The following is a 27,617-nucleotide window of genomic DNA, read 5'->3' on the forward strand; positions in this document are numbered from 1 at the left end:
CTGGCAACCCCACCAACCATACATGTGCATGGCGACATAGAAAAAAGGGAATCTTTTATGTAAAGCGTGTAAAGTGTATCCGTAAGTGATGTGTGCTAACCAGGGCCCCCAAAGCCTGGTCCACCCATGGCATCAAATTGCAAAACATATTTGCAACATGTAGAATACATCTCACAGAGCGGCTAACTGCCTTTTTTAGTGCACAGCCAAGCAACCACTGCCTCCTTGGAGTGTGACCTAAAGATGTTGCATTAAAGAGCAAGCAGCCACGAAGGGCATTCCAAGTCAGGAGACACTCCTGAGTAAAGAAGAGAAAAACAAAACAAAAAACCCATCTCTCTCATGGTGACAACCTACAAAACATATTTACAGCGTGAAGGATAGCTCTTGTAATGCAGCTGACCGGAGTACCCTCCTGTTCAGAAGGGTGATGGAGGAAAGGTCATAAAATAACAATATCAGCAGAGAGTCAATGTCAAATTGCCTGACAGGCTTCTCAACATCACGTACAGATCCTCCTAGTAATCCTGGTAGGCTCCCAATGCATACAGTGCATACCCTGGCAGAAATTGTGAAAATTGATTCTGAAAATATGACTGCAAAAAATGTCTTATTTTAGGCTAGCGATTATATGAAGCCATTTATTATCACATAGTTCTTTAGCTCCTTTTTAAATCATGATAACAGACATCACCCAAATGGCCCTGATCAAAAGTGCACAGACACACAAGATGACATACACAGGTTAAAATGGCAATTAAAGCTTGATTTTTAAATTGCAGTTACGATCTGTGTATAAATAGTCAATTAGTTTGGTAGCTCCCACATGGATGCACTGTGCAAGCTAGATACTGAGCCATGGGGAGCAGAAAAGAACTCTCAAAAGACCTGCATAGCAAGGTAATGGAACTTTATAAAGATGAAAAAGAATATAAAAAGATATCCAAAACCTTGAAAATGTACTGTTTAATCACTAATTAAAAAGTATAAAATTTGTGAGTTTATGAGCTTGACAAAGGCCCTGTTTGGTCGAAACGTTGCTTTTGTTTGCTCTCACTTAATAAAGTGTCCTAGAAACTGGAAGCTGTTTGTAGTGCTGGGATTTCTTTTCTTTGTTTGTGTGCTTCAAGAGGGTTTATGTTGTCCCTTTCTTCCTGCTAGCACCCAGCTTCCTGGGAGTTGAGTGCAGAACCATTTTTTCATTTTTACGGTACAGATTATCCTGGTCATCCTGGTAGGCTCCTGGTGCATACAGCTGTGCATACCCTGGTAGAAAATGTGAAATGTCGTCATTGATTCTGAAAATATGACTGCAAAAAAATTTCTTATTTTAAGCCATTTATTATCACATAGATGATTCTGGTCACTGATTGGCTGCTTGAAGAGGCCAGAGGTGGCCCTTGAAACAAGCTAGTAAATACCCATATTTGAAAATGTGTATGTTGTGGAATTATAATCTTGGGTATGGACTCTGGTCGATTTACAGTTATGTGGCAACTATATTCAGTGCTACTACCAGGACAATTCATTTCAGAACTGATGCATGAATCGGAATTTTACTGCAGGTCACTTAAATGGAGAAAACTCAGTAATATCAATCTATAACAGTTAGTAAATGTAGAGACAGAGTTATTTTATAAATTATGTAGCTGCACCTCATACAGGGCATTCACAACAAAGCGTTCATGAATACAAAGATTCTTCTTTGCTTGGTTTTAAGCATATACATTTTCAACAAATTTCAAAAAGGTTTGAAGGGTTCACCTGCTCAGTTCAGAACATAGAACAAGCACAGACTGTCTGGTTTTAGGAGCAATAGACATATGTTCTGTATATAATTTATTTAAATGTACAGAAGGACAATACAATAACTTTTTATATATATATATTGTATTAACAAAATACCCCAGAGAGTAAAATTAAATATATTTTTTGGTATTTTCAATAATAAAGTTTATCGGGTCTGTTTAGTTGTTCATAGTTTATGCCTAATGTAATGTGTAGGGAAGGTCTGGCTTTTTTATTTGTAAAACTGACAGCAGATTTCTTTTGCATCCTGCTTTTTAGTGGGTGGAGCCAAACCCCCAAAGTGAGAACTTACCTTTTCCAGGATTGGTGAGGAAATGTGCTCTAAATAATCTGTTTCTGGTGAGTATTGGAAAGGCATCATGGATACAGCTTGGTTTGTATAGATCACTAATGACATTTGTTCTACACTAATAGATACCAAAATGAAGTTGAAAACTATTTTAAGATAGTGTGCCCCTTTCTGTTAGTTACAATGAAAAGAAAATTATTGTAGGAGCAAAACAAGGTACCTGTTTGTGTCACACATGATGTGGCATGCAGCATAATAACAAAAGTATTCACAAATATTGTATCTGTATGTGTCAAATATCTTACAAGCCACTCTGGCACTGACAATTTACACTAGTGTTGCTCCTTAGAATCTGTAGCGCAGCTAGGATAGGTAACATACAGCTGTAGTATTTTGGGTTTTTTTAAAATATTCTTAAATAGTACAGTGTTTCAGAAAGGTGGTTGTAGCTGTGTTCACTCACTCTGACTAATGAAAGTCCTATGAATGGATTTAACTGTAAGGAGTACATAAGTAGAACTACCATAAAAGAATTCGCTAAATGTGATGTTTGAACAGGGAAAGTCATCCAAAATATCACATGGCAGAAAATGGAATGGAATCTGCAGGCACCATATGAATAAAAATGTAATGGGTCAGCAGAAAAATTACATTTATTAGAGCAAAATTAAATAAAACCAATTTTTGTCAATGATAAACTGCATTCCTCTATACAGCACTGTGTTGTTTTGCTTGGGACCCTTTAAGACCATAATCTCAAATATGTATAGCTTGGAGGATAGAAGAGAAAGAAGATATGTTATATAAACATTTAAATACTTAAACAGATTTAACAAAGTACAGTAAGGAAGAAATGTTAGAACAAGTGGTCATGGTCTAAAACTAGAGGGTCAGAGGTTTAGATATACCATAAGGAAATGTTACTTTACTGAGAAGGTGGTGGATAACTGGAAAACCCTACCATCAGAAGTGATAGAGGTTAATAAATGAACCCCTTAAGGACTGGGCATTTTAAAAAAAAACAAAACACTTTTTCTCACTTTTATTTAAAAAATATTTTACTGATCTACAAAAGTTAATAGAAAAAACATGGTAAATAGATTTTACTATCTCTTGAGTTTAGAAATACCCAATGTTTTTTGTTTGTTTTGTTTTTTGCAAGTTATAGGACAATAAGTACAAGTAGTGTTTTGCTATTTCCAAATCTGGTCCTTCTCCTCCCATGTCATATTTGGGACATCTTTGAAGCTAGCCAATTCCATTTAACCCATCAAACCATATTTTTGGAACCCCCCCCCCCCGAGGAAGCTAGTAATTTATTTTGTGGGTTTTTTTCCACACAAATTGGAATTCAGGGGTAAATTTACAGCTCCTGGTATCTGTCACTTACAGACAACAATATGTGTTCAGCAACATCTGCGTACAGTTATGCCACCTATGCATGGGTTTGTCGGATTGTCTGGGGGCTAAAATGCCACATTAGGGACATGTGCAATTCAGGTTTTCAACTTGGAATTTTGACATCTGGTCTTTTTGCTCCATGTCCTATTTGGGACATCTTTGAAGCCAGCCAATTCAATTTACCGAATCAAACCATATATATTTTTTCTTATATTGTACTAATCATTGTGATTTTTAAGTGCGCTGCCATCTTGCAAGAGGCAAAATCTCTCACAGTAGTGCTTGTAACTGCTCTCCGGAGCGGTCACAATGCATCCTGGGGTAGGTTTTCGGTGTTACTGAATGTCTTGCTATCGAGACATTTTAGTGACACCATTGGTGCTTAGGAGGCGATCATTGATCACCTCATAAGCTCTTTTAAATCAGGAGTCCAACAATACATAGTACTTGGAGTTTGATGACGCGCCATGGAGGGGCCACACAGGGCCCGTGCTTCCATTCTCATTTAAGCAAAGAAAGTAATCTTAGATCGCTTTCTAAGCTTGTTTAATGCCAGGCATGTCATCAGTCGTTAATTGACTGTTTTTCTGTGCCTTGACTGGCGCGCCATTGGTCTTAAGGGGTTCAATTCATGAATTTATTGAATTTATTACAAATAAATTACAATAAAAAAATAAATCCCTAAAAAAGGAAATACAGCAAAGAAAGTGCTGCCTTGTCAAATAATATGCCAATGAACATCAGTGGATGTTGCTGATTGCATGTTGCTGATGCAGAAACACGTCCTAAGTGACGGAAGCAATTATTTATCCCCTCATAAGGTCTTTCCAGTGGCAGAGCACTGCCATATTTGAAAGACATGCCATCTTTCTCTACAGAGATTGATTAAGATCTATTCCGACATCAGAAAAAAGGGGCAGACAAGACGGGCTGAATAATTCTTCTCTACCATCAAATTCTGTGTTTCTATGCTAACTCAATAGCTCATTCTTGATATCACACCCAATTATATGAATATTTTGTCCTTATAACATAAATAGATCAATTGCAAACCAGTGACAATACTATTTGGAAATAGGTAACCAACCGCTAAACTCACATTTCCATTTGACATCAATCTGTCAAAATGTAGTTTGCTAATATTAAATTTGGTTATTTTTTTCTTCTGCTCCATGATATTTACTTACGGAATATCATTAGCAAGAGGTAGTTCATGTGATGCTAGCATTTTCTGGATAAAATAAATGTCAGTTCTGAGGAGATTTTGCCCGATTTAAGGTCATAGCAATTTAGCTTTATATAGGATTAGGTACCCCCTTAATCAATGATCTCTTATCCTAAATAAGAGGCCGTTTGTGAGCTTCCTATGAATATGGTGAGAATCAGTACCAAGCATTACGCACCCTGATTCAAGGTTATGATATCTAAGGAGGAATGTTTATTTGATACTTGTAAAGCAGGAGTAGGTCTTAAGTTGTGAAACTAGTACTCCTTGCTGGTGGAGCATTATGGCACTTGCTCCACAATAACCAGAGAGCTGTTGGTTATCAGTATTATAGATAACAGAAGTGACTGCAACATTTACTAAAATGCTATAGCTTAGTGCCCTAAGTCTAAGGTATTGCGTTCACATAAAAGATATTATATATAACAAAAAAAGTCCAAAGACATTTGTGGAGGCAGGAAAGATGTAAACATTCCTGTCAAATGGTTTTCTTGACTATTTGTGATTATTTTATTAAATGGTGGATAGTTTTTAGATGAATCTGACATATAGAATTACCCACCAGTGATATATATCATCTCACAGTTGTTTTAATGTCACTTCCCGGTGCCATAAGAAGGGTAAAATGCCAACTGAGTGTTCAGGAGTGTAATATGGGTAGGTAGGAGATAACTCCTTACAAATCCAGGAGTTTAGGAAGTCTAAGACTTGACTTATAGGAACATAATCCAGCCGGAGGGGTTTCTGCCAAATGTTACCATATCGTGGATTAGTAACCTGTTTCCTACTTTTCTTCAGAAGAACAGGCTACTGTTGTAGCTGTTCCGGCTTGATTTCTAGTCTTCTGGGACTCTCCACAGACAGGCAGACAAGCTCTGAGTACCAAATCATCTTGGGCGAAGCTGAAGGTTCCAGTATTACTAGACATCTTTCTTTCTTTATCTTCCATAGAACTCTGGAAATGAGAGGCAGAGGAAGAAAAATGTAACCCATGCTGAAGACCCACTTCTGGAAAAGGGCGTTCAGGGCTAGAGGATGGCCAGCTGCTGACAGGGAGTAGAAACAATACAGCTTCTTGTTCACTGTTGGTAGGCATAAGGTCAATGTCTGGTATGCCCCACTCATCTGTAATCTGAAGGAAGGTAGATTGGTCCAGACTGCATTCTGGAAGAATTGGAAGAAGGATCTGGTGACATTCTCTCTTCCCCGAATGAACACCAGCCTGGTGGGACAGATTTTCTTCGGCCCAGATCCTTATTTTATACTAAAGTTCTCGTCGTGCCTCCTTGCTTGTTTAGAAACGCCAGAACTGTAAGAATGTCTGACACGATTTTTACTGATCCGCCTCAAATTTTTCTTTGTCAAGATCGAAGGGCTTTAGCAGACAAGGAAGAGACCGATCCTAGGCCCTCAGGATAAAACAGTCCCAGAAGGTACATGAGTAGTCTTAAACTGGAACAGCGGATCTTTAAGACTAGGCCAAGAATCTAAGAATATTCTGGACCAAAGTCTATAATATAGCTCCAGGAAGGAGATTATTCAAGTCTACCGAAGATAGGACTTTTGAAAATGTATGATCCAGCCTAGGTTTTGAAGAAGAGACACAGTCATTTGGATGTGATGAAATAGCAGATATGGAGAGCATGCTGCCAGGTTACCATCTTTATCCCTTCCTTTGTTAAGAAAGCTGTGACGGGATTCCAAGCTGTTCCGACAGAAGCTTGGTAAAGATCCTTGGTGCGGAAGAGAGACCAAAGGGAAGGGCTTGGAACTGCAAGTGAAGAAGCCTGAAGAAGGAATGGCAACACACAGGAACCTTTGCGAGTCCTTCTGCATAGGAACATGCGGGTAAGCATCCTGAAGGTCGAGTGTTGCTACGAAATCCGCCGGAGAGAGAAGCTCTACAGTGGATTTGACTGATTCCATCTTGAATTTCTTGTAAAAAAATAAAACGGTTGAGGAACCTGAGGTCTATAATCAATCTGAATCCGTCCGAAGCTTTTGGAACCGCAAAGACCTGGGAATAAATGGCTCTTCCTTTTTGGTCTGGGTACTGGAATCAGGACCTTCTTCGGTACAAAGGTCTGAATTAAGGATTTTGAATGGACACGACACCAGGAAGCGTTCTAGGGGAACACTGATTAGCTCCAGAATGTACCTTCTGGAAAGGATAACCCACAGTCCAACCATCTACAGTGATCTGAGTCCACTGATGAAAAAAAATGATTCAGTTTGACAGCCACTGGTCTGCCTCAAGCATTATGGAACTCTCCCTCTTCCTCTGAATTAGTGAAATTGGGAAATATAGAGTCTCTCGTGAAATCGTGACCAGGATCTCGCATCCTGAGACCTGGGTGCTGTAAACGGGTTAGGCCGAAACAGACTCAGAGGTTTCCTTTTCAGTAAAAATGGTAGCCTTCTCTAGAAAAATCTCCAGTTCTTTCCCAAATAGGTCTTTGCCTGAAAAGGGAATACTGCACAGATGGTGTTTGGAAGCATTATCCGCAGAACAGGACTTTAACCATAAACCACGTCTGGATACTGCTGATAGAGTGGAGGCTCTGGCTGCCTTACAGAGAAAGTCGGCAGCCCCCTTGATGTCCGAATTGCTCCGGAGGATACCTTCTTTTCTTCCACCTCCCGCGATATCTTCTTCCACTTGTAGCCATGAACGCATGGCTTTGCCACAGACACTGCTGTGATGCTAGACTTAAAAATAGCCGCAGAGGCCTCGAACACTCTTTTGGGTGTTCCCTCAGCCTTCCTGTCCATCAGGAAAATGGGAAGAATCCTCTAAAGCAAGGGTGTCCAAGTTTTTTCTGCAGTGTGCCACTTCATCAGAAATGTATGTGTGCGTGGGCCGCAAAAACACACCAGGACAGGCTCTGCCACACCGACCCCCAAACACACACACACCAGGACAGGCTCTGCCACACCGACATCCAGACACACACACACACCAGGACAGGCTCTGCCACACTGAAGCATAAAAAAATTATTTTCTACACTGCTTGTCATTAACTGGCCCTTTTGTATTTTTGCCCTTTTGTGTATTGATGCCCCAGCCAAGCCCCCTTTACTATTGATTAATGTGCCCCCCAACCTTGTGTATTGCCCCCATACCCTTGTATATTAATTTATGTGATGCCCCAGCCAACCCCCTCCCTGGTGTATTGATGCCCCCACCACTTTTGTATTGGTTAATGTGATGCCCAACCACCCTCTTGTTTATTGATGCCCCCACTGCCATGTGTATTAACCCCCAGCCACACGCACCCCTGTTTATATTTATTTTGTAATGCCATAACCCAGCCCCCCCCCTTGGATATGGGTCTGCTTTCCTATAACCACACAAGGAACACCTTCTGTGAGCCGGCCCCCTCAAACGTCACGTGTTCAAAGCGGTGTGCGGCTGTAAGAGTGCCTTCGCTGGCCGCTTAATGAAGTTAAAGCGGCCGGCTTTGAATATGCCGGCCGGCCCAGCCCTGCTCACACGGGCCGCGCATTGGACGCCCCTGCTCTTAAAAGGGATGGCTAAACAACCGGTGGCCCTTTCTACCGGTACATCAATCCTAGGAGCCATGCTTAGCTCAGATAAGTCCTCTGGGAATGGGAACAGTCTTGACATTCTTCTAGAGATGCTGAACTTTCTCTGTGGTATCTTCCACTGATCTATAATGATGATCTTTAGAGCCTCATGTACTGGAAAGGTCCTAGCTTTTTAAAGGACTCCTGAAAGAACGATCTGTATTTTCCTAAGGCTTCTCCTTCTCTAGGTGCAGTGTAGCTCTCACTGCTCCTTCTAATTTATTAACCTCCTCTACTGGGAAGAAAAAGGTCTCTTCTGAGACCTCCCCCTCCTCAGGAGACTCAGGATCCAGCTTCCAGTCTTCCTCTAAGCCCGAGGAACCTGGATCGTCTCTTATGTTTCTGAAAACGGCAAGAGGCTTTGATAAGTGGGCAATATTCTGAGGCAAATAACCTACAACATAGCCACACATCTGTTTAAAGGTGGTAGCTCCCTCTTCATTCATACCTTAAATTTGAAAATGGGATACTCCTTAGCCTTAAGACAGGTCGAGCAATATTGCTTTGTAGGATCAGAAAGAGTGTCCCCTAAAAGTTCCTGCATGCAAGATGCTTAATCTCAGAGGTAGCTTTCCTGGCGGCCGGCAGACCAACATTCAAAATAGCTGCTGAGAGGCTACGAGCGGGATTGAAAGCGGCAGCCAGGCTGCCTTCTTCGGCCGCTAGCGCCTAATGAAGTTAAAGTGGCCGGCGTGCACGGACCGCGGCGCCCAATGGTGGTGCCTCAGCACTTCGTCCCACGTCTTAAAAGGGGTGTGACGAAGAGCTGAGGCACGGCCATTGGGCGGCGCGGTGCATGCATGCCGTCCCCTTTAACTTCATGAATGCCGGCCTCCACCCACTGCCCTCACCAGACACCAGGGAGTCAGAAACAGTGGTAAGTCGGTGGGGGATGTCAAATGGGGGGCATAAGGCTCTTCTGGAGGCAGAGTGTCCCATGATATGGCTTTTAACCCCCTTTTTGCCACTCTGCCTCTAGAAATGCCTTATCCCCCTATATGCCACTCTGTCCCATGATATGCCTTTTAACCCCCTATATGCCACTATGTCCCATGATATGCCCCTGGCATATAGGGGGTTAAAAGGCATTTCTGGAGGCAGAGTGGCATATAGGGGGTTAAAAGGCATTTCAAGGGGCAGAGTGCATATAGAGGGTTAAAAGGCATATCATGGAGCAGAGTGGCATATAGGAGGGTATGAGGCATATCATGGAGGAAGAGTGGCATATAGGGTGGTATAAGGCATTTCTGGGGGCAGAGTGGCAAATAAAACAAAAAATATTTTTCTCAATCATAGCTTTTATTAAATATGAAAAAAATAGTTTACATGAATTAATAAAGAAATAAAAGTTTCTTACAAGAATATTGTGAAGAATAATGTGATCACTGTTTTGTTCCACTGAATAAAATGGAACTTTTTCATCTAAAAATGTTTGCAGTAGCAAATGTTTTGATTCCATTATGTCTTTCATTTATTAGGGGCTTTAAACACGTTTGCTTTCTGGCATTTTAATACAAATAATGTGATAAAAAAATGTTTTATAGTTATTTATATGACAAATAGTGTGACTCGGGTATGTATAAGGGGTGCATGTGGGTACCAGAGCTCGACCGCGAGATAAACTATATGGGGCTGGTCTCCAAATGTTTCCAGGGCTGCTTTTCAGTCCCAGTCCGGCTCTGCTCCCTACAAATGAAGCCACCCGAATCCATGCTGCTGCAGTCTGTAAATTCCGCTAAGCTAGCAACCTACAAAACAGAAGCCCCGGGATCTGAAACGAAAGTATGCCTCTGCCTTGGCAAGCGATTCTCCCGTGGGTCGATCAAGACAGGGGCAGATAGACACTCCCCCGCTATCCACAGCAGGTAGCAGAGAAGTCAACGGAGCTCTCCAATGAGCCCTTGTAAAAGTAACAAATGTGGGATGACTGCGCCTACCCAGAATAGGGCAGGAAGGGGGGAGGTTCTAGGGGTTTTATTTTTTCCTGCCCTATTTGGATGGGAGGAGCCATCTCCTATGCTATCAAGAGTGACTAGGACAATTTTTGTTATTTAGCATATAAATATTAATGTTGATCATTTTCTAAAAGTTATTAAATGCTTTTTTATTATTATGGTATTTATTTTGGAACTCTTATCAACAGCATTGTTGTGACTAGTAGGAATCTCTTCAACAGAATAACACTGACCTAAATGTTTCCATTCTATGTATTTCTGCAGTACCATGGCTACTTATTCTTCTACTTGTGCCAATGCCAACTCTGCCCAGGGGATGAACATGGCCAACAGCATCGCCAATCTGAGACTGAAAGCAAAGGAATACAGTTTACAGAGGAACCAAGTTCCGACCGTCAAATAAAAAGGCTGGCAATACAAATGGTGTTGATATAAGAATGTAATTGCCAAATTATGCCTTAAAAGATACATAACAAAACATTGAAATTTCAGTGTGCCATAACACATAGAAGCAGGGTATAAACTGTTTGGAAATATAATTTTGGAAAATGCCACTGGATTTTTTCAGTTTTGTTATTCTTTAATGCTTTGCTTATACTGAAAAGTGCATTCTGTTTAATACATCTCCTTGTGTCTTTTTACATGGACTGGTCAATTTTTTGTTTGGCCACTACAATAATACGAAAACATTCTGATATAGGGTTTCCAGGAGTGTCACAATTTCCACCTCTCTCAAATGGATATGAAAAAAATCACATTTATATTTTTGAAGTAATGCATCCTTGTAGAATAATGAATTGGTGAAAAAAAAAACTAAACGTTTACAGCAAAGGTCAAATTACAGTTAACAGTTTCAACCGCAAGTGTTATACATTTACATGTATTGTGGAATATGATGTTTTATAAATCAATAAATAACAAAAATAATCACAGTATTAGCACATAGGGTGTTACTAGGCGTTGTAAATTATACGGTTTGAGCTAAATACCAGTTTAAATTTGAGAATAAATCAGATTAATGTAGGTCTAATCTGTATGCCATATCTAAATATTCAGACATTTGATTACTGAAAACTTAGTTGCAGTAATATTTTCTCAGTGGAACAATTCATTAGTTCATAAAGCACCAAAACCCAAATTGCCATTGTCTACCATTGGCTATGGTATGGGATCTTTGGCCCTCTATTGTTAAAAAAAAAAACCAGATGTACATTGCTGAAACAATTAGTGAAACAAATACCATTACGTTTGTCTTTGCGTGCCACAACTGTTAAGATGCGTTATGTATAAGTGTGTGTGTGTGTATATATATAATACATCATTATACATGCTTGCTTCTTAGATTTTTTTCTAAAAAAATAAAAAAAATATTCTAAATACTGGTTTTGTATTCATCAAAACTGTTTACTCCCTAGCCAAGCGTTTATGCCCTTAGTGATACTAACAATCCCACATGATAGTATAGGCCCTCTGTCTGACACAACTAAAATCCCCCAGTGTGTAGGGGAGTAATACATTTAGGGAGGCTTGTTTTGGCCTAGCTCCCTTCAAAATGTTTACCTGCTGGTGTACTGGTAAAACGTGTAAAGATCCGCTGCTGGAGAAGGTCTTTTTTATAGAAGCCAGGTAAGTGGCATCTCCCGTATACAGAGGGACGCAAAAGTCAATTTCCATGCAAGATATAGAAAAATCCCAAACCAAAAGTGTTCATATTTTACTAGAGTATTAAGGTAGTCTATCCTGTTCTCTTAGCAATTGATTGTTCGGATCCAATCCGAAAAACTGTGACCAGCTAAGCCAATGCAGTCTCATCTGGAAATTTAAGGCTCTGTTTATATATAATAGACATGTACAAATTGGCCAAAAATTATTTGGACAACATTTTCTATTTGTTTTCAGCCCATCCGTTGTTGGCCAACAAATTTAATTCCCTGTCCATTTGTTTCGGCCAAAAATTTGGGGTCATTCGGGAATTACATTTATTTCCTGGTGCCCACATTCACTTTCACTCACTCTTTCCTTCTCGTTCATGCTCTGTCTCATACTCTCTAAATGTTTCCATACCTTCTCTGCTGACCACTTCTGCTTCCAAATCTTTTTCTTCATCTTCTATCCTCTTCCTTCTCTATTCTATCTTAAATCATTACTCTGCTATCTTCGTTCTTTATCCACATCTCTGCGGACATAACCTGGTGGCAGTATATACTAGCTATTTCATTTCGCAAGTAAACTCCACCTTCCCACGAGTGGGCCTACTAAGTCAGGTGCATGGAGTGTACTGTACCCAGGTAGTCGTGTGAAAAATATGCACCATAAGCAGCTTAGCTTAATTTACTAGTGGCTCATTTATCGCCTCTGCTACGATTTATAAAAAAAAAGTAATTGGAGACAGACTTAATCGCAGGAAATGTACCTCTTGCTCAAACTTTGCAACAATGCATGCATGGAGGTTCTGGCTCCACCTTACCAGGGAACCCATCTCAAAGCCACTCCTCCTGAAGAACTAAGGCTTCCTTAGTTACGATGTGTTGGCAGTGTCAGAAGGAGCTCATCTTTATCTCGGTAAGTTAATATGAATGTAGTATTTTCCCACATTTATTGTGCAATAGTATTGCTATGGTAAAAACAAGTCTTTAGGCTTGCCTGTTGGATGTAAGTTGGTGTTTGGCAATGTTTCCTGATTTTTTAACTTTAAGTGGTGGTGGGGGGGTTTATAACCTTTTTTGTCTCCACCACAGCGTATTTTGGGGGTGATCCACATTACTCAAATTAATAACTAAAATAAATATATGCTCTTTTTAATCTCCACATGTTTAACACCTTAAGGACCAGGCTGTGTTTTACTTTATGTACCCTTTAACACTTTTTAGGTGCTCATGTTTAGCTGTAATTTTCTCCTTATCCATTTCTTCAGATGCCATTTTTGATCATATGAACTAATTTCCTATAAAAAAATAAAATATGTAAAAAAAATTTAAAAAAACCTCTCAATTTTATTTGAAAAATCTTTTACAGATCCAAAAAAGCTAATGAAAAAAAAACCAAAATAGATTCTACTATTTGTTGTAAGTTTAGAAATACCCAATGTTTTTATGTTTGTTTGTTTTTTTGCTTTTTTCTGCAAGTTGTTGTGCAGTAAGTGCTTTGCTATTGCAAAATCTAGAAATTCTGCCCCATGTGCTATTTCGGGTATCTTTAAAGCCGGGCAATGCAATGTCCCCATCAAACCACATGGGTTGACAGATTCCGCAGCGCTGTACAAGATGAAAATTTTACAGCTAACGACAGGTACAATACAGCAATTGACATACAGATACAAGAGGCATGAAGTGCCCTGTTCCCGCAGGAAGGGGTGGATAAGGGGTGAGAAACAGGAGGTGAGGACTGAGAAGAGAAGTTTTGATGTTTATGTCAGTGGTAGGCTTCCCTGAAGAGAAAAGTTTTTAGGGAGTGTTTGAAGGAGGGTAGAGTTGGTGAGAGTCGGCACAGCACAGGGAAGAGAGTTCTAGAGGGTTGGTGCTACTCAAGAGAAGTCCTGTAGGCGGGTGTGGGAGGAGGTAATAAGTGAAGATGCAAGGAGCAGGTCATTGTTGGATCTTAGAGGGCGGGCTGGAGTATATTTGCTGATGAGGGAGGATAGGTAGAGGGGAGTGGCGTTAGTGAGAGCTTTGTAGGATAGAGTGAGTATTTTGAATTTAATTCTGTAAGTGAGTATTTTGAATTTAATTCTATAAGTACTGTATTCCTGTGCAGTGTAGAAAAATATATAAATAATGCAGAAGCATGTAAGTAGAAAATGGAGACGTCTGCAATCAGAAGCCTTGAGGACAAATGCCACTTAACCCATTGATAATCTGCCCTGTTTCCGCCTGCTTCTGCTTCAAACAGTATGCTTCTTGCACGTATTCAGTAATACTTCTATTCTCGTCAGTGGAAGCTAAGCAGTAAAATATGCTGGAGTCCATTACAAAATAAAAATACAATTTTGGGGACTAGAATTTTCTTTTAACTAAATTGTCAGACTAGAATATGTGATGAGCAAATCTAGTTCAATAATGAAAGTCTGATCACCTAATAATTCATGACATTATTTGTGCCTAAAACCCTTAATCGCCTCATGAGACCAGGAATGCATTTTTCTTTTTTGAATTGAAAGACTAGAAATGTCTATCTTTGGCACATATTTTAAACATGAACAGAGTGTGTTCTCAGAGTCCTCACTGGGTCTGACCTTGTGTGAACAATATGTTTATAATACAGCAGGGGGTGCTTTCAAATACATAATGTGAAACATGTGTTCTTATATAATGTTTTAGGTATTGCTTCAGTACTGAAAATAAAAAACGCACAGGCACATACCATTATTCTGCCAAGATTTTTACATTGTATTTCAAGTGATTAATTTTGAGATTTTCTAGGTATTCTATACAAATCCATCTTAGAGTTATGGTTAATAGGATTTCCAACTTTTTATAAAAAAAAATGTATGGTGTCATTCATAAATGACAGACATATCTTTTTCCAAACCTGTCTGAAAACCAAGCCAGAGTAACATTTTAATAGTTATGTGTAAGTGGAGGAAAGAGAGAGTAGGGGTGGCATAGGGAAAATGCTACCATTGACCAGTGTCCATATTAAAAGGTTAAAAATAGAGAAAAATAGAAAATACTTCCCACTGATCCATAGCTAGCTCCATAAAACATTTTCAAGGGGAAGCATTAAACAATTTGTCACCACCAGAATAAAATTGGATTTAACATGGGATACATGGAAGAAAATGAAAAAAATTGTAAAAAGTATGATAATATGGATCTCAGTAAGGAAAATAGGGATTATTTTTAGAAAAAGATGTGCAAAAACATAGTACTACTCTCTCTTGTAATATGTATATGTATATATATATATATGTTTGTTTTTTAAAGTTTTCCTTTTATTGTATTTCAGTGGTAATAAGTGTTACATCATATACGTGAATATGGTTTAAAATGAATGTGCTATGAGGGGGCACAGCAAGATGCGGACCAGGATGACTTTATAATGCTTAAATTGCGCCATCAACAACTTAAGTCTCATACCTGAACAGATAGCAAGCTATGCCAAGCAGCAACAAGAAGGCATTGAAAAACAAACGTTTCCGGTGGGTTACACGTAACGTTGGGAGAGAAGAGAGGTTTGGCAAGTTGACTACAGCGCGCAAACATATAATGTTTTGCCCCTCTTGACATATCAGTGGGCTATCAAAATGACATCCTAACAATGTGTTTGCATTTGTTTATTTGTGTGTTGCCATGATGGACATCTGGATGGCTACAATGCCTATTATCCAAGCATCTTCAGGTAGAGAAAGTTGTGTGTAGGACATGACTTCAGCATGTGAGCTATTAGATTAATGATTTTGCAATCTACAGCAAAGGGTGCAGATGGAAAGTGTCCATCTATAACTATCACTTTTGCAGCCTATGAGTATTGAGGTCTCTGTAGTTGAGTAAAGCAATAATGCAACGTAATCATAATCTTACTTAAACTTTACAGTTCCTGGGAAATAGGGGTTTTGGTTGGTGGGTGTGTAAGAAATGAAGGGTGCCTTTAAAATGTGATATTACATTTATTGCATAATGTTTTGAGGACGATTTGGGTTTCTATAACGTGAGATATCTGGTTTTACAATGTAAGGTAATTTGCATAGTAATGCATTACAAAGGGTTTGGAACAAAGGCTCCAACAGAGGTGGGATACCCCACAGGGGGTCAGACAACTGAAGCTGATGTATCTTAACAAAACTGTGTGCATGTTTGCATAGACTACCTGTCTCCTCCATAATTGGGTCATACAGGAAATCTCTGGAAAGAGGGGTTGGGTGAACCACTTTCTGGGAGGTACAAGGAATTCTGGGATGACTAATTAGGGGTTGCAATAGTCAGAAGAGTCTGAGAGAAAGAAGAGTCGGAGAAAGAAGAGTAAGAGAGAACGAAGGGAGAAAGAGGAGTCTGAGAAAGGAGAGCGCAGCAAACAGAAGTGTCCTGGGTCAGGAGACTCAGAACGAAGCTGCGCAAGATGGCGTTCGGGAGAAGCCTGTGAGCTGAGAGAGGTTTCCCAAGAATGTGCTTAATTATCCCTTTTTGTTTTGTATTACTATCAAATGTTTTCTGTATGTTATATGTTTTATAACCTGTAACAGTAGCCTAGTTCAATATCAATATACATTTTTCTATACGCTTGTATTTATGCTTTATTCGTCACACATTTCCTAAAAGAATATCCCTGTAAGAGGGTCATAATTTCTTACATATTGGCGAGCCAGGTAGGAGGGGTTTAGTGTGATTTATGAGTATATTTATAAGTGTATATATTGTGTGTTGAATTGGGATAGTGTTCGGGTTTTGCATATACAAATTTCAGTGAATTCTGCTTTGTTAATGATGGAGGGTTTATTGAAAAAGGTTGTTAGGGCCACAAACCCTGATGGTATTATTAAGTATATAGTAGGAACCTCAGATCCATGGTTCCAAGCTCAGGAGTATGTGGCCAAGGCAATTTATGAAAAGAAATTATCCAAATCAAAGGGGAAAACGGCTCTGGATTTTGCTGCCCGTTGGATAGCGGAGCAGTACAAATCAATGAAAGAGCAAAAAGAACTTTTGGAAGCAAAAGTTGTAAGTTTAGACATTGAAGTTGAAAATCTTAAGATTTTTGCAAAGAATGCTGCAGCTTTATGTGTAAGCAACCAGCAGACTTTGCAGGAAAATGAGGAATTGCGTAGTGCAAATGAGCGGCTTACTCAGAGGCTGAAGGATGCAGAGGGGGAGATTAGGACCCTGGCAGCTTGCAGTAAGAGGAAGGCTGATCGTGTGCATTGCACAGCTAATGGTAACAAGTTAAATGTACAGCTACAGAAAAGAAATGATGTTGTGGCTGCAGTCAAAGTGTCAAAAAATGATGATGTGAATGAAATAGATGGGCAAGGTTTAGATGAGAAGCAAAATAATGCTAATCCTAAAGTCATCCAAAATCACAGCAAAATGATTGCAAAGCCTGTGTCTGTATTAAGCCCCTCGCTTCAGAGACAGTTATATCAGAGCAGGCTCCAAAACAATCAAGGACCCATAGGTAAAAGGGAAGCCTTTAAATGTTTTGCTTGTGGTAAAGTAGGGCATTTTGCCAGAAATTGCCATTCTCGCTCTGCCAAAGAACACCGTGTTCAGGAAAGACCCATGGTTGATAGCTGGAGGCAGGGAGATAAGAGTTGTTTTAATTATGCTAGGTGGGGATCTCAGGGAAGAGGTAATGGTGTTCGAAAAGACTATATCAAGCCTTGGATTCCCTACCATGTTATTAAGGCACAGAAAGAAAGATTTGAAAAAGAGAATAATGAGTTACAGTGTAAAGTAACAGAGTATATGAAGGAACTGGACACTGTAAAGGCAGAAGTGTCCAGAATAAAAGGAATGTTAAGTAACAAAAAGAAAGCTAAATCAGAAGAAAACTAGTGTTCTAGATCTCTTCTAGATTTGTTGTTGTAACAATCTATTTGTTGTTGATGCTAATCTATTTGTTTAAAGTTTTGTTTTTCAGAAAAAGAGACGATACTAAATGAAAAAGAAAAAAAAAGAAAGGAGACAAACCTGTGAGGAGATCGGGACATTAACATGTGTGATTTCTTGCAGGAAATTTACATTTTCAAAATATTAATAGAGGACCTTAATATCTATTTTTATTTTTCTTAAGGATAAGCCTCTAAATTCGTTCAGTACAGTCAGGTGGGCCAAATTTCAAATTATTTTTGTTTTATTAGTTTAGGACGCCTGCACTGCCAGCTACAGATACCTTAATTTTTGTTTGTTGCTGGATTAAATACATTTAAAATCATAGATTAGGTGAATTGTTGCCAATATGAGGTTTATGTTTTGATCACAGTGGAGAGATGTGATTATGTAACATTATTGTTGGTCTTCAGCAGTATATATTTTTGCTGTTCTAGATTTTTGTGTTGTCTTAATTTTTGGTTACAAACAAAATATAGCCTCAATCTGATTTTTATTCATATTTCTGAATGGCAACACACTTTTTATATTTTATTTTAAATAGATTGCATCCTGCCAGGACATTGTGAATGTAATGGTAGCATTCAATCTCCTTTTTGTTCTCTCTTCATCTTCATAGAGATTTTGAAGATACCACAAGGTTACTGTTATGGGAAGTCTTAGTATTTTAGTTTCGGTTATATATGTATGTTTTGTGTATTTTATGTGTTTAGATTTGTAAAGCCAGATTATTAATGCTGAGACAAGAATGATAAGAGAACCACTAGTGATTTGGGCAAGATAACCATACACACTTTCACCTGTCTGGTGTGGTCTCTTCAATACACTGTGTAAGTGAACAGCAAAGGGAGTGCTGTTGGTGTGAAAACACACCAGATGTCACGGTGGGCAGAGGCCAGAGGCCTAAAACAAGGCATACAATTTGAGGGTTAAAGGAACCTATGGTGGGAGCAGTGTTGGTGGCACGGGTACCTGAGAGTAATGGGAGTGAACACAAGTGGTTGCAGTGATGCCAAGTCTGAGAGGGTAATGGAAGGTTAAAGATATGGCTGAAGGAATTCAAACTATTGGTGAAAAATGATAACTGTGAGTGCCTCTATGATTTGGATAAATTATGCCTTACAGTACCCTAAATTTTAAATATCTGCGGTTGTCAGGTCACTCATGTCTCAGTGAAAACATACAATCTTTCAAAGCACAAATGCTAAATGAACTCATTTATTTATTTGAGAGGGCTCATTTTCTATGCGAGTCATTCGCCCTCTAGGTGGGGACTGTAAGAAATGAAGGGTGCCTTTAAAATGTGATATTACATTTATTGCATAATGTTTTGAGGATGATTTGGGTTTCTATAAAGTGAGATATCTGGTTTTACAATGTAAGGTAATTTGCATAGTAATGCATTACAAAGGGTTTGGAACAAAGGCTCCAACAGAGGTGGGATACCCCACAGGGGGTCAGACAACTGAAGCCGATGTATCTTAACATAACTGTGTGCATGTTTGCATAGACTACCTGTCTCCTCCATAATTGGGTCATACAGGAAATCTCTGGAAAGAGGGGTTGGGTGAACCACTTTCTGGGAGGTACAAGGAATTCTGGGTTGACTAGTTGGGGGTTGCAATAGTCAGAAGAGTCTGAGAGAAAGAAGAGTCAGAGAAAGAAGAGTAAGAGAGAAAGAAGGGAGAAAGAGGAGTCTGAGAAAGGAGAGCGCAGCGAACAGAAGTGTCCTGGGTCAGGAGACTCAGAACGAAGCTGCGCAAGATGGCGTTCGGGAGAAGCCTGTGAGCTGAGAGAGGTTTCCCAAGAATGTGCTTAAGTATCCCTTTTTGTTTTGTATTATTATCAAATGTTTTCTGTATGCTATATGTTTTATAACCTGTAACAGTAGCCTAGTTCAATATCAATATACATTTTTCTATACGCTTGTATTTGTGCTTTATTCGTCACACATTCCCTAAAAGAATATCCCTGTAAGAGGGTCATAATTTCTTACAGGTGGTTCCTTTTCCTCAGGCATCACATTAGTGGTTGTTGCATTTGATTGGTGGGAACCTACCAATCAATGAACAGCTGCAAATAGAAAAACAACTATTTAGAAACAAGAATTTAGAAAGTGACAGCTATTCGGCCCATCTAGTCTGCCCAACCTCTGAATACTTTCCTTGGTCCCTGGCCTTATATTATATCTAACTTAGACTTATGCCTATCCCATACTTGCTTAAACACTTTCACTGTATTAACTATATATGGAACTATATTCCGTCCATCCACTACCCTTTCAGTCAAATAATATTTCCTGATGTAACTTTTAAACCTTTGCCCCTGTAGCTTAAGACTACTTCTTCTTTTAAATAAGCTAGTATTTCTTCTTTTAAATAAACTCTCTTCCTTTATCATGTTGATGCCTTTTAAGTATTTACATTTTTCTATCATATCTCCCCGTCTTTCTTCCAGGCTATATATGTTGAGATCCTTTAACTTTTCCTAGTAAGTTTTATCCTGTAATCCATGAATCATTTTACCGACCTTTCTCTAAACTTTCACAAACATGTCTATTAGGTCTCACCAGTGCCCTGTACAATGGCATGAGCACTTCCCTCTTTCTACTGCAACCAAGCATTCCGCTAGCATTTCCTGCTGCTCTATTGCATTGTCTACCTACCTTTAAATCCTCTGTAATAATTACTAAACTTGGGTGCCCGCGAAGTCTTTGTGTTCATTTTCGTGTCGGTCTTCGTGTTTGTCTTCGGGGGAAAAAAAACTTTGTATTCTACCAATATTCATCCGTTCCCTTGTTCGTTTCGGGTGATTATTCGTATCTGTTCTTCATTTTCTGCCAGTTGCCATGGAGTCATGAATGTGAAGCCTGATAATCAGAGAGACTGTTGGGGGAAGAGGACGTTTCCCTGTGCTCCCAGGGCAAGGAGAGGCCCTGAAGAAGACCATGCCTGAGTCAAGTGAGGCATTGCCTACCTGGAGTGTTTGTGTGCTGGCTGGGGGAGGTTTTCCAGAGCCTGGCTTAGCTGGGTCTGACTGGGCGGTCAAGTTAGTGGGTGATTAGGCTGGTCAGTTTGGGCCAGCATAGTTTAGTTAGAGAAGGCTCCGATTTCTTTTTATGATATGGTTTTGGGGTTTGGCATTTGAGCAGTTAAAAATAAAGCACTGTTTTTGCTACAAGCTGGTGTTCCTGACTCTGATTCCCCTAGAGGACTGTGTTTAAGACCCCTAACTGTGGCATTTATGGCCCTCATGTTACAGGGTTTGTCACAACACGTAGACAAAGTGGAATAGGGAATTTGAGACCAATTTTAAATACTTGCCTAATATTTGCTACTTACCAACAATGGCATATTTACAACCAATCCGAATATGACGGGACAGGACTGGGAAAAAAACAGGACTGTCCCTGTTGGCAGGTATGCAAATGGAAGAACTTATAGGGTTAATGTAAGGTAATAGGTAGTAGTAGCGCATTGGTTTAGTTAAAGATCTATTATTATTATTATTATCAAATTTTAAATTTAATAGGTGTTATTAAATGCATGATGTCACAACAGTGAGCTGATTGGACAAACGAAGATCAGCTCAGTCAATCAATGTCCCTTCTCCTCTTTCAAGAAATGGCAGGCGTGACGCGAAAACAAAGAAACAAAGATTCTTTGTGTTGTGCGTCTTCATCTTCGTGTACGTTTATCCGCCAACAAATGTTTTTGGTTTAAACAACAAAAATATCAACATTCGTGTTAGTTTTCATGTGTTCCCGAATACGAATGCACAAGTCTAATAACTACTCCTAAATTCCTTTCCTCGCAAATTGAGGTTAGGAGAGTATCAAATATTTTTATGTCCTAGGTACATTGTTTTGCATTTATCCTCATGAAACATCAATTGTGACAGCTCTGAACATTTTTCTAGTACAGATCCCTGAGGTATCCTACTGGTAACAATAACTTGCTCCAAATATACTTCATTGACTGCAACTCTCTTTTGTCTGTCACTCAGCCACTGCCTAAACCATTCAACAATAATCTAAACTCAGATTACAGTTTATTGGTAAATATTCTATGCTGAAATCTAGATACACAATGTCTGCTGCACCAGCTTCATTAATTAACTTGGGGTGTATCCCATCAGGCCACATCGACTTATTTGTCTTTACCTTAGAAAACTGAATTAGAACCTCTGCCTCGATAAACTCATATGTATCAAATTAATCTTTAGTCTTTTTTCCTAATTGAGGTAATTTCCTTCATTTTCATCTGTAATAATTGAGTCAGCTAGACTTTTATTCTTTTCTACATACATTTCTTCTTTTGTTTTTAATCTAACTAGAGGGCCAGGCTCCTCTTTACAGATTATGGGCCATGACCTTGGAAGGGGTTCTGTTTTTGGGAAGGTGGGTACAGGGGGTCTATTGAGACTACTTCTTACCCCCGGTACAGAGTGCCACCTTTCCTAAAGACTGTGGAGCTCAGACACAGATTTGGGGCACCTGCATTTTGGGAGAGGGTTTGTGTGAGGTGTTTTACTCTCCATCGGGTCAGGACTTACAGGACAGAGACCTCCATGACCAGTATTTGCACCAGGATCTGTTAACCAGCAGGTTTCAGCCAGAAATCAGGGAACCACCTGTGGAGGTAGCATGCAGACTATATCAGACACCTTAGGGAGCAGTATAACATAATTATATTAAAATATAAATTCCAAGCATTATGGGTGTAAAAGGAGTTAAAGTGATCTGACATAACTAAACAACATTTGGCCAGTTGAATTTACATCCTCACAAGAAGGACAGACGGAGACTGATTTAAGTGCAAATGTAGCCCCCGAAGCCCACATCAAAGAGCAACTGTAAAAGGTGTATTACATTGTCTGTATAGTCTGTTTGTAAATAATATGTGATAGTGTTAGTATTGTCTTTTAATTCGTGTATCCATAGGATTGTAAATTGTATGTATTGTTTTTTTGATTAGTTAATCCATATGATTGTAAATTGTATGTTATGTGATAGTATTGTCTTTTGATATTGTAATTAGTTCACTAATACGAATGTAAATGGAATGTACATTTGATCCCACCCTGTAAGAACTCCCTGTATGTCATTAGTTGTGTCACAATCTTTCCATCCTTGTTGCAGTTAGTTACAATCTTTACATTCTTCATTACCAATGTAACCCTGTGTGTGTTAGCCTTCATACGCCTCATCACAGTATTAAACCCTCCATTTTCCTATCAAAGTAGTATTTTCTTGTGATTATTTGAGCTATGTGGATTTAAGTTATTAACCCCTAGACGAAGGTGTGTCGGCACCTGGAATCCCCTTTTTCCCAAATATATCCCATTTCCGACACCACCCTCCCCACAGATTACAATAGCAACCCCCTGCTTGGCTGAGTGTAAATACTGAGCCATGTGCAAAGGAGGGCCTGATGGAGAACTATGTGGGGTTTGCTATGTCTGTTGTATGTAACTCACCCCCTTGTGTGTTTATGTCTAATGCCTTTTAACCCCTATATATCAGAGAGGCATATAGGGGTATAAGGCATTTCTGGAGGCAGAGTGGCATATATATATATATATATATATATATATATATATATATATATATATATATATATATATGGGGTATAAGGCATTTCTGGGGTGCAGAGTGGCAAGCCTGGGGCAGATGTGCATAGCTGGGGGGGGAGGTTGGCAAATAAAAGGAAATAAAACAAAATGTTTTCTAAATTATAGTTTTTATTAAATATGAAAAATTAGTTTACATAAATTAATATTTACTATTAACACATTTTCCCTATAGGGTCATCTTATATTCAGACTTTTTTTCCTAAATTAATATTCAGATTTTGGGGGGTCGTTTTATAATCGATTTATCGTTTTATATTCCAGCAAATACAGTTTTTGGGTGTCTGTGTGGCAGAGTCTTTCCTGGTGTGTATTTGGGTGTCTGTGTGGCAGAGCCTTTCCTGGTATGTGTTTGGATGTGTCGGGGTGGTAGAGCCTGTCCTGGTGTATGTTTGGGTGTGTCGGTGTAGTAGACCCTGTCCTGGTGTGTGTGTGTTTGGGTGTGTCTGTGTGGCAGAGCTTGTCCTGGTGTGTGTGTCTGGGTGTCTGTGTGTGCACTGTACTTACTGTAGTAATAAATTGATTTATTTACTGTTTACTTATCCAGAGATAAAACACCCTCCTGAATTTGTAGTCACTTCAGAGGACAAAACTTTCTAGGCCCAGAAATCAGTGAGAGGAAAAGTAAAGGTTTTGTGTTATTTACTCTTATTTCAATCTGCTTATTTTATCACAAAGGATTTATCGCAGAAACTTGAATGGTGGTTGGGATCTTCAGAGTGAAACCCAATTTAGTTGTAAGAACTGATTTCATTATTCCCGTTGGTTTCACAGTCCTTCCCCCTTAAGAGAGGACCTTTTACATAAACATACTGGCAGACCACTTTGCACCATGAACGGTGTGCTTTTTTTAATAAAGTATCTGGGATGAGGTATTCATTGGATGATGCAGTGCTAGAACAGTTGTGGTGGTATTAATAGCCAAAAGTTTCTTACAAGAATATCGTGAAGAATAATGGGATCACTGTTTTGTTCCACTGAATAAAATTGAACTTTTTCATCTAAAAATTTTGCAGTAGCAAATGTTTTGATTCCATTATGTCTAATGTATTATTATTATTATCTTTTATTTATATAGGGCTCCTCAACCATTTGTTTTAAAGGTAACGCCAGTAGGGAGTTTAGAATATCTGCACTCCGGGCATAACCAGCTACTTTGGTTTCCAGTTCACATCAGGAAGATTAAAGTCACCCAAGATTTTAACTTTCCCTCTAACTGACATTTTAGCTATTTATTTAATTATAGATTATCTAGCTCTTTTATTTGTCCAGGGAGACTATAAATTACACCTACAAGTTACCGTATGTTTACCAAATTGTAATGTAACCCAAACTGACTATGTTCTCCTCACCAACTTATGTTAGGTTAGATTTTATGTTAGCTTTCACATATAGGGCCACCCTCCCCTTTTCTTACCCTTCATGTCTTTTCTATATAAAGAGCAGGGCCGGCCCAAAACAAAATGCCGCCTGGGGCGAAGTTTAAAATGCCACCCCCCCCATTATCTACCCTTCCTCTCCCTGCCCCCCTGTACTTACCTTTCAGCAGTCCTGCGGTGAGTCTCCCTGCTCGGTCTCGGTGCCGGCTTGTAATGCTGAGCGCCGGAAATGACGTCATCTTCCGGCGCTCGACATTACAAGCCGGTACCAAGACCGAGCTAGAGGGCTTGTAGAGGAGAGAGAGAGGCGCCGAGCGGGTACTGACAACTTGGTAAGATAAAACCACTCGGCGCCCTCTCTCCCTCGGCTTTAAAAAAAAGGGCACTTTGCCGCCCCTTCAAAAGTGCCGCCTGGAGCGGTTGCCCCACTCGGCTCCATTGTCGGGCCGGCCCTGGTAAAGAGTACCCTGGTTTTGCTATGTCCAAAATTTTGGTCATGCTTGTCATTTAACACACTTCTGTCTTGGTTTGTGGGGGCAAAATATATGCTTCTCCCTACTAAACAAGCCCCCAGATCCACCACCCTGGTTATTACTTAAAATACCTTCCCTTTCAATACTGTAATAGTATTTATTATCCTCCTCTCCATTCCTAGTTTAAAAATCTCCACCAACCCCTTACAAAAAATTACTGCAGTTTTTCTGAAGTAATACTGCAGTTTTTTGGACATGAAAAAACTGCAATAAGGCACTTTTACTGCATTTGTACTTCACTGTACTGCACTTTTTTTTATGCTGCAAACCTACAGTTGTACTTCAATGTACTGTAGCTTTATTGCATTTGTTCTTCCTTACAAAAATAACTGCAGTAAAACTGCAGTACAGTGAAGTACAAATGCAGTAAAACTGCAGTAAATGTGCAGTAATACTGCAGTAAAAGTGAAGTATTGCAGTTTTTTCATGTCCAAAAAACTGCAGTATTACTTCAGAAAAACTGCAGTAATTTTTTCGTAAGGGACCGTCTAGCCATCCTCTCCCCAAGCACATTGAACCCTCTTGCATTCGGGTGAAATCCATCACGGCTATACCGATTGTACCCCAGAGGTAAATCAGCCTAGTGCTGCAAAACCCCAAAACCCTCCTTCTTACACCAAAATTTCAGCCATCCATTTAGTTGCCTAATCTCCTGCTGTCTTTCTGGTGTAGCGCATAGTGCAGGTAGTATCAACACGAATACTACCTTGGAGGTGTTTTTTTAATCTTACTCCCTAAATCCCTAAAATTATGTTTTAGGACTCTCCATCTTCCTTTTCATTATGTCATTGGTGCCGATGTACACGAAGACAGCTGGATCTTCACCAGCCACTCCCGATAATCTATCCACTCTGTCTGCAACATGCCAAACCCGGGCACTATGGAGACGGCAAACCATTTGGTTGCTTTTTTTCTGACTTTTAAGCAGATTCTAATATCTGTCCTGAGTTTAGAAATGCCATTTTTTTTGTACACTACAGGGCAATTAATTGCATATTGCTATTTCAAAACTTTTTTTTTTTTTTCAAATATGGTCATACTGCCACCACGCCCTATTTGGGACATCTTTGAAGCCAGCCACTGGAATATATGTTTGAAAACTAGACACCCCAGGGTATTTCAAATAGTGGTATTTTAACCCTTTCCAGGCACTAATTCTACTACCAGCCGTAGTCAAAACCAGACACCATATGGGAATTTAAAATGCAAGTATGCAAGTAAATGTGGCTCATTTTGGTGATGTGTGATGACGTAGCACGCAGCATGTAGCTTGGCTGCGCGCCACGCCGGCGGCTGGTGCCGGACCCGAACCCGAAACCTAATGGCGCCGTCTGCTCTGAGACCTCGTGGCAGACCTCGTCAGACTACCGCCTAGCAGACGCTTTGACGCCCGGATACTTACCGGTGGAAAACGCCAATTCTACGGTGATGAAGGAAGGGGCTTGCCACGTATATCGGCCCCTCACTCTGAAGTAAAGACGCGGTAATTTCCAGAACGCCACGGACCGCATAATTTAAAAGTAAAGATATACCTCCCTCCCTCTCCCCTTTCCTCAAAAATAAAAAAAAGGGAAAAAAAGAAAAAAAAAGCTTCAAGAACTCTATATACAACTTGGAGTCCTTCAAGAGGAAGCAAAGCAGCAGGAAACCACTCAAAATTACTCACAGTACACAGCATACAGCATATGGACATTGTGGACCTTCATCCATATTCACCTTCTCTTCTCAAGCTAAGTGATAATTATATTTGAATACCAGAAAAATGTCAATATGTTAAATTTCCATCTAACTTAAATCTATATTTGATACTTATCCGGTTAAAGGATATTTTCAACTTTGGAGGAAAATTGTTTTTTTTTGTTTTTTTGTTTTTTTTTGACAAAATAGTACTTGCTGATATGTACAAGTTATATTTTTATAAGTTGATTATACAATAACGACTGGAAGACATGATGATTTTTGTTTAATCTTCAGAAGAAGATAAGTCATAACTTAATCATGTCATTAGGGAGACGCTAAGGCAACTAATTAAAAATATCAAGTATTGCCACAGACTTTTCAAAGACTATATGGCAGGGGCGTCCAACATGCGGCCCGCGGGCCAAATGCGGCCCGCGAGACCTCGAGGTGCGGCCCGCGTAAGATCGGCAGCCAGGGCAACCGATCTTAAGCGAGCCGCACCTCAAGCCCTGCTACTTACTTGTGGGAGGGACTTCTGGACTGCACACAGAGGAAGCGGAGTTCACGTGACATCCTACTTCCTCTG

At 39.6% G+C, this 27,617-nt stretch overlaps 1 protein-coding gene across 3 annotated transcripts in view; it reads left to right on the forward strand.

The window, feature by feature from the left end:
• The window catches only part of PRRX1 (paired related homeobox 1), a 379,246-nt gene that overhangs the window by 65,644 nt on the left and 285,985 nt on the right, over positions 1-27,617 (forward strand). Inside the window, exons 4-5 of one of the 3 annotated variants that reach the window (XM_053468645.1) lie at positions 2,068-2,148; positions 10,532-10,666. The exons of 1 other annotated variant lie outside the window; for it this stretch is intronic. In XM_053468645.1, the coding sequence (XP_053324620.1) occupies positions 2,068-2,119 (52 nt within the window). In that variant the 3' untranslated portion in view covers positions 2,120-2,148; positions 10,532-10,666. Of the gene's footprint in view, positions 1-2,067; positions 2,149-10,531; positions 11,038-27,617 lie in introns of those variants that run through there. One more of the 3 variants, XM_053468643.1, reaches the window with a different exon arrangement.

The sequence above is a fragment of the Spea bombifrons genome, chromosome 6, assembly GCF_027358695.1.
Source record: "Spea bombifrons isolate aSpeBom1 chromosome 6, aSpeBom1.2.pri, whole genome shotgun sequence".
NCBI lineage: Eukaryota > Metazoa > Chordata > Amphibia > Anura > Pelobatidae > Spea > Spea bombifrons.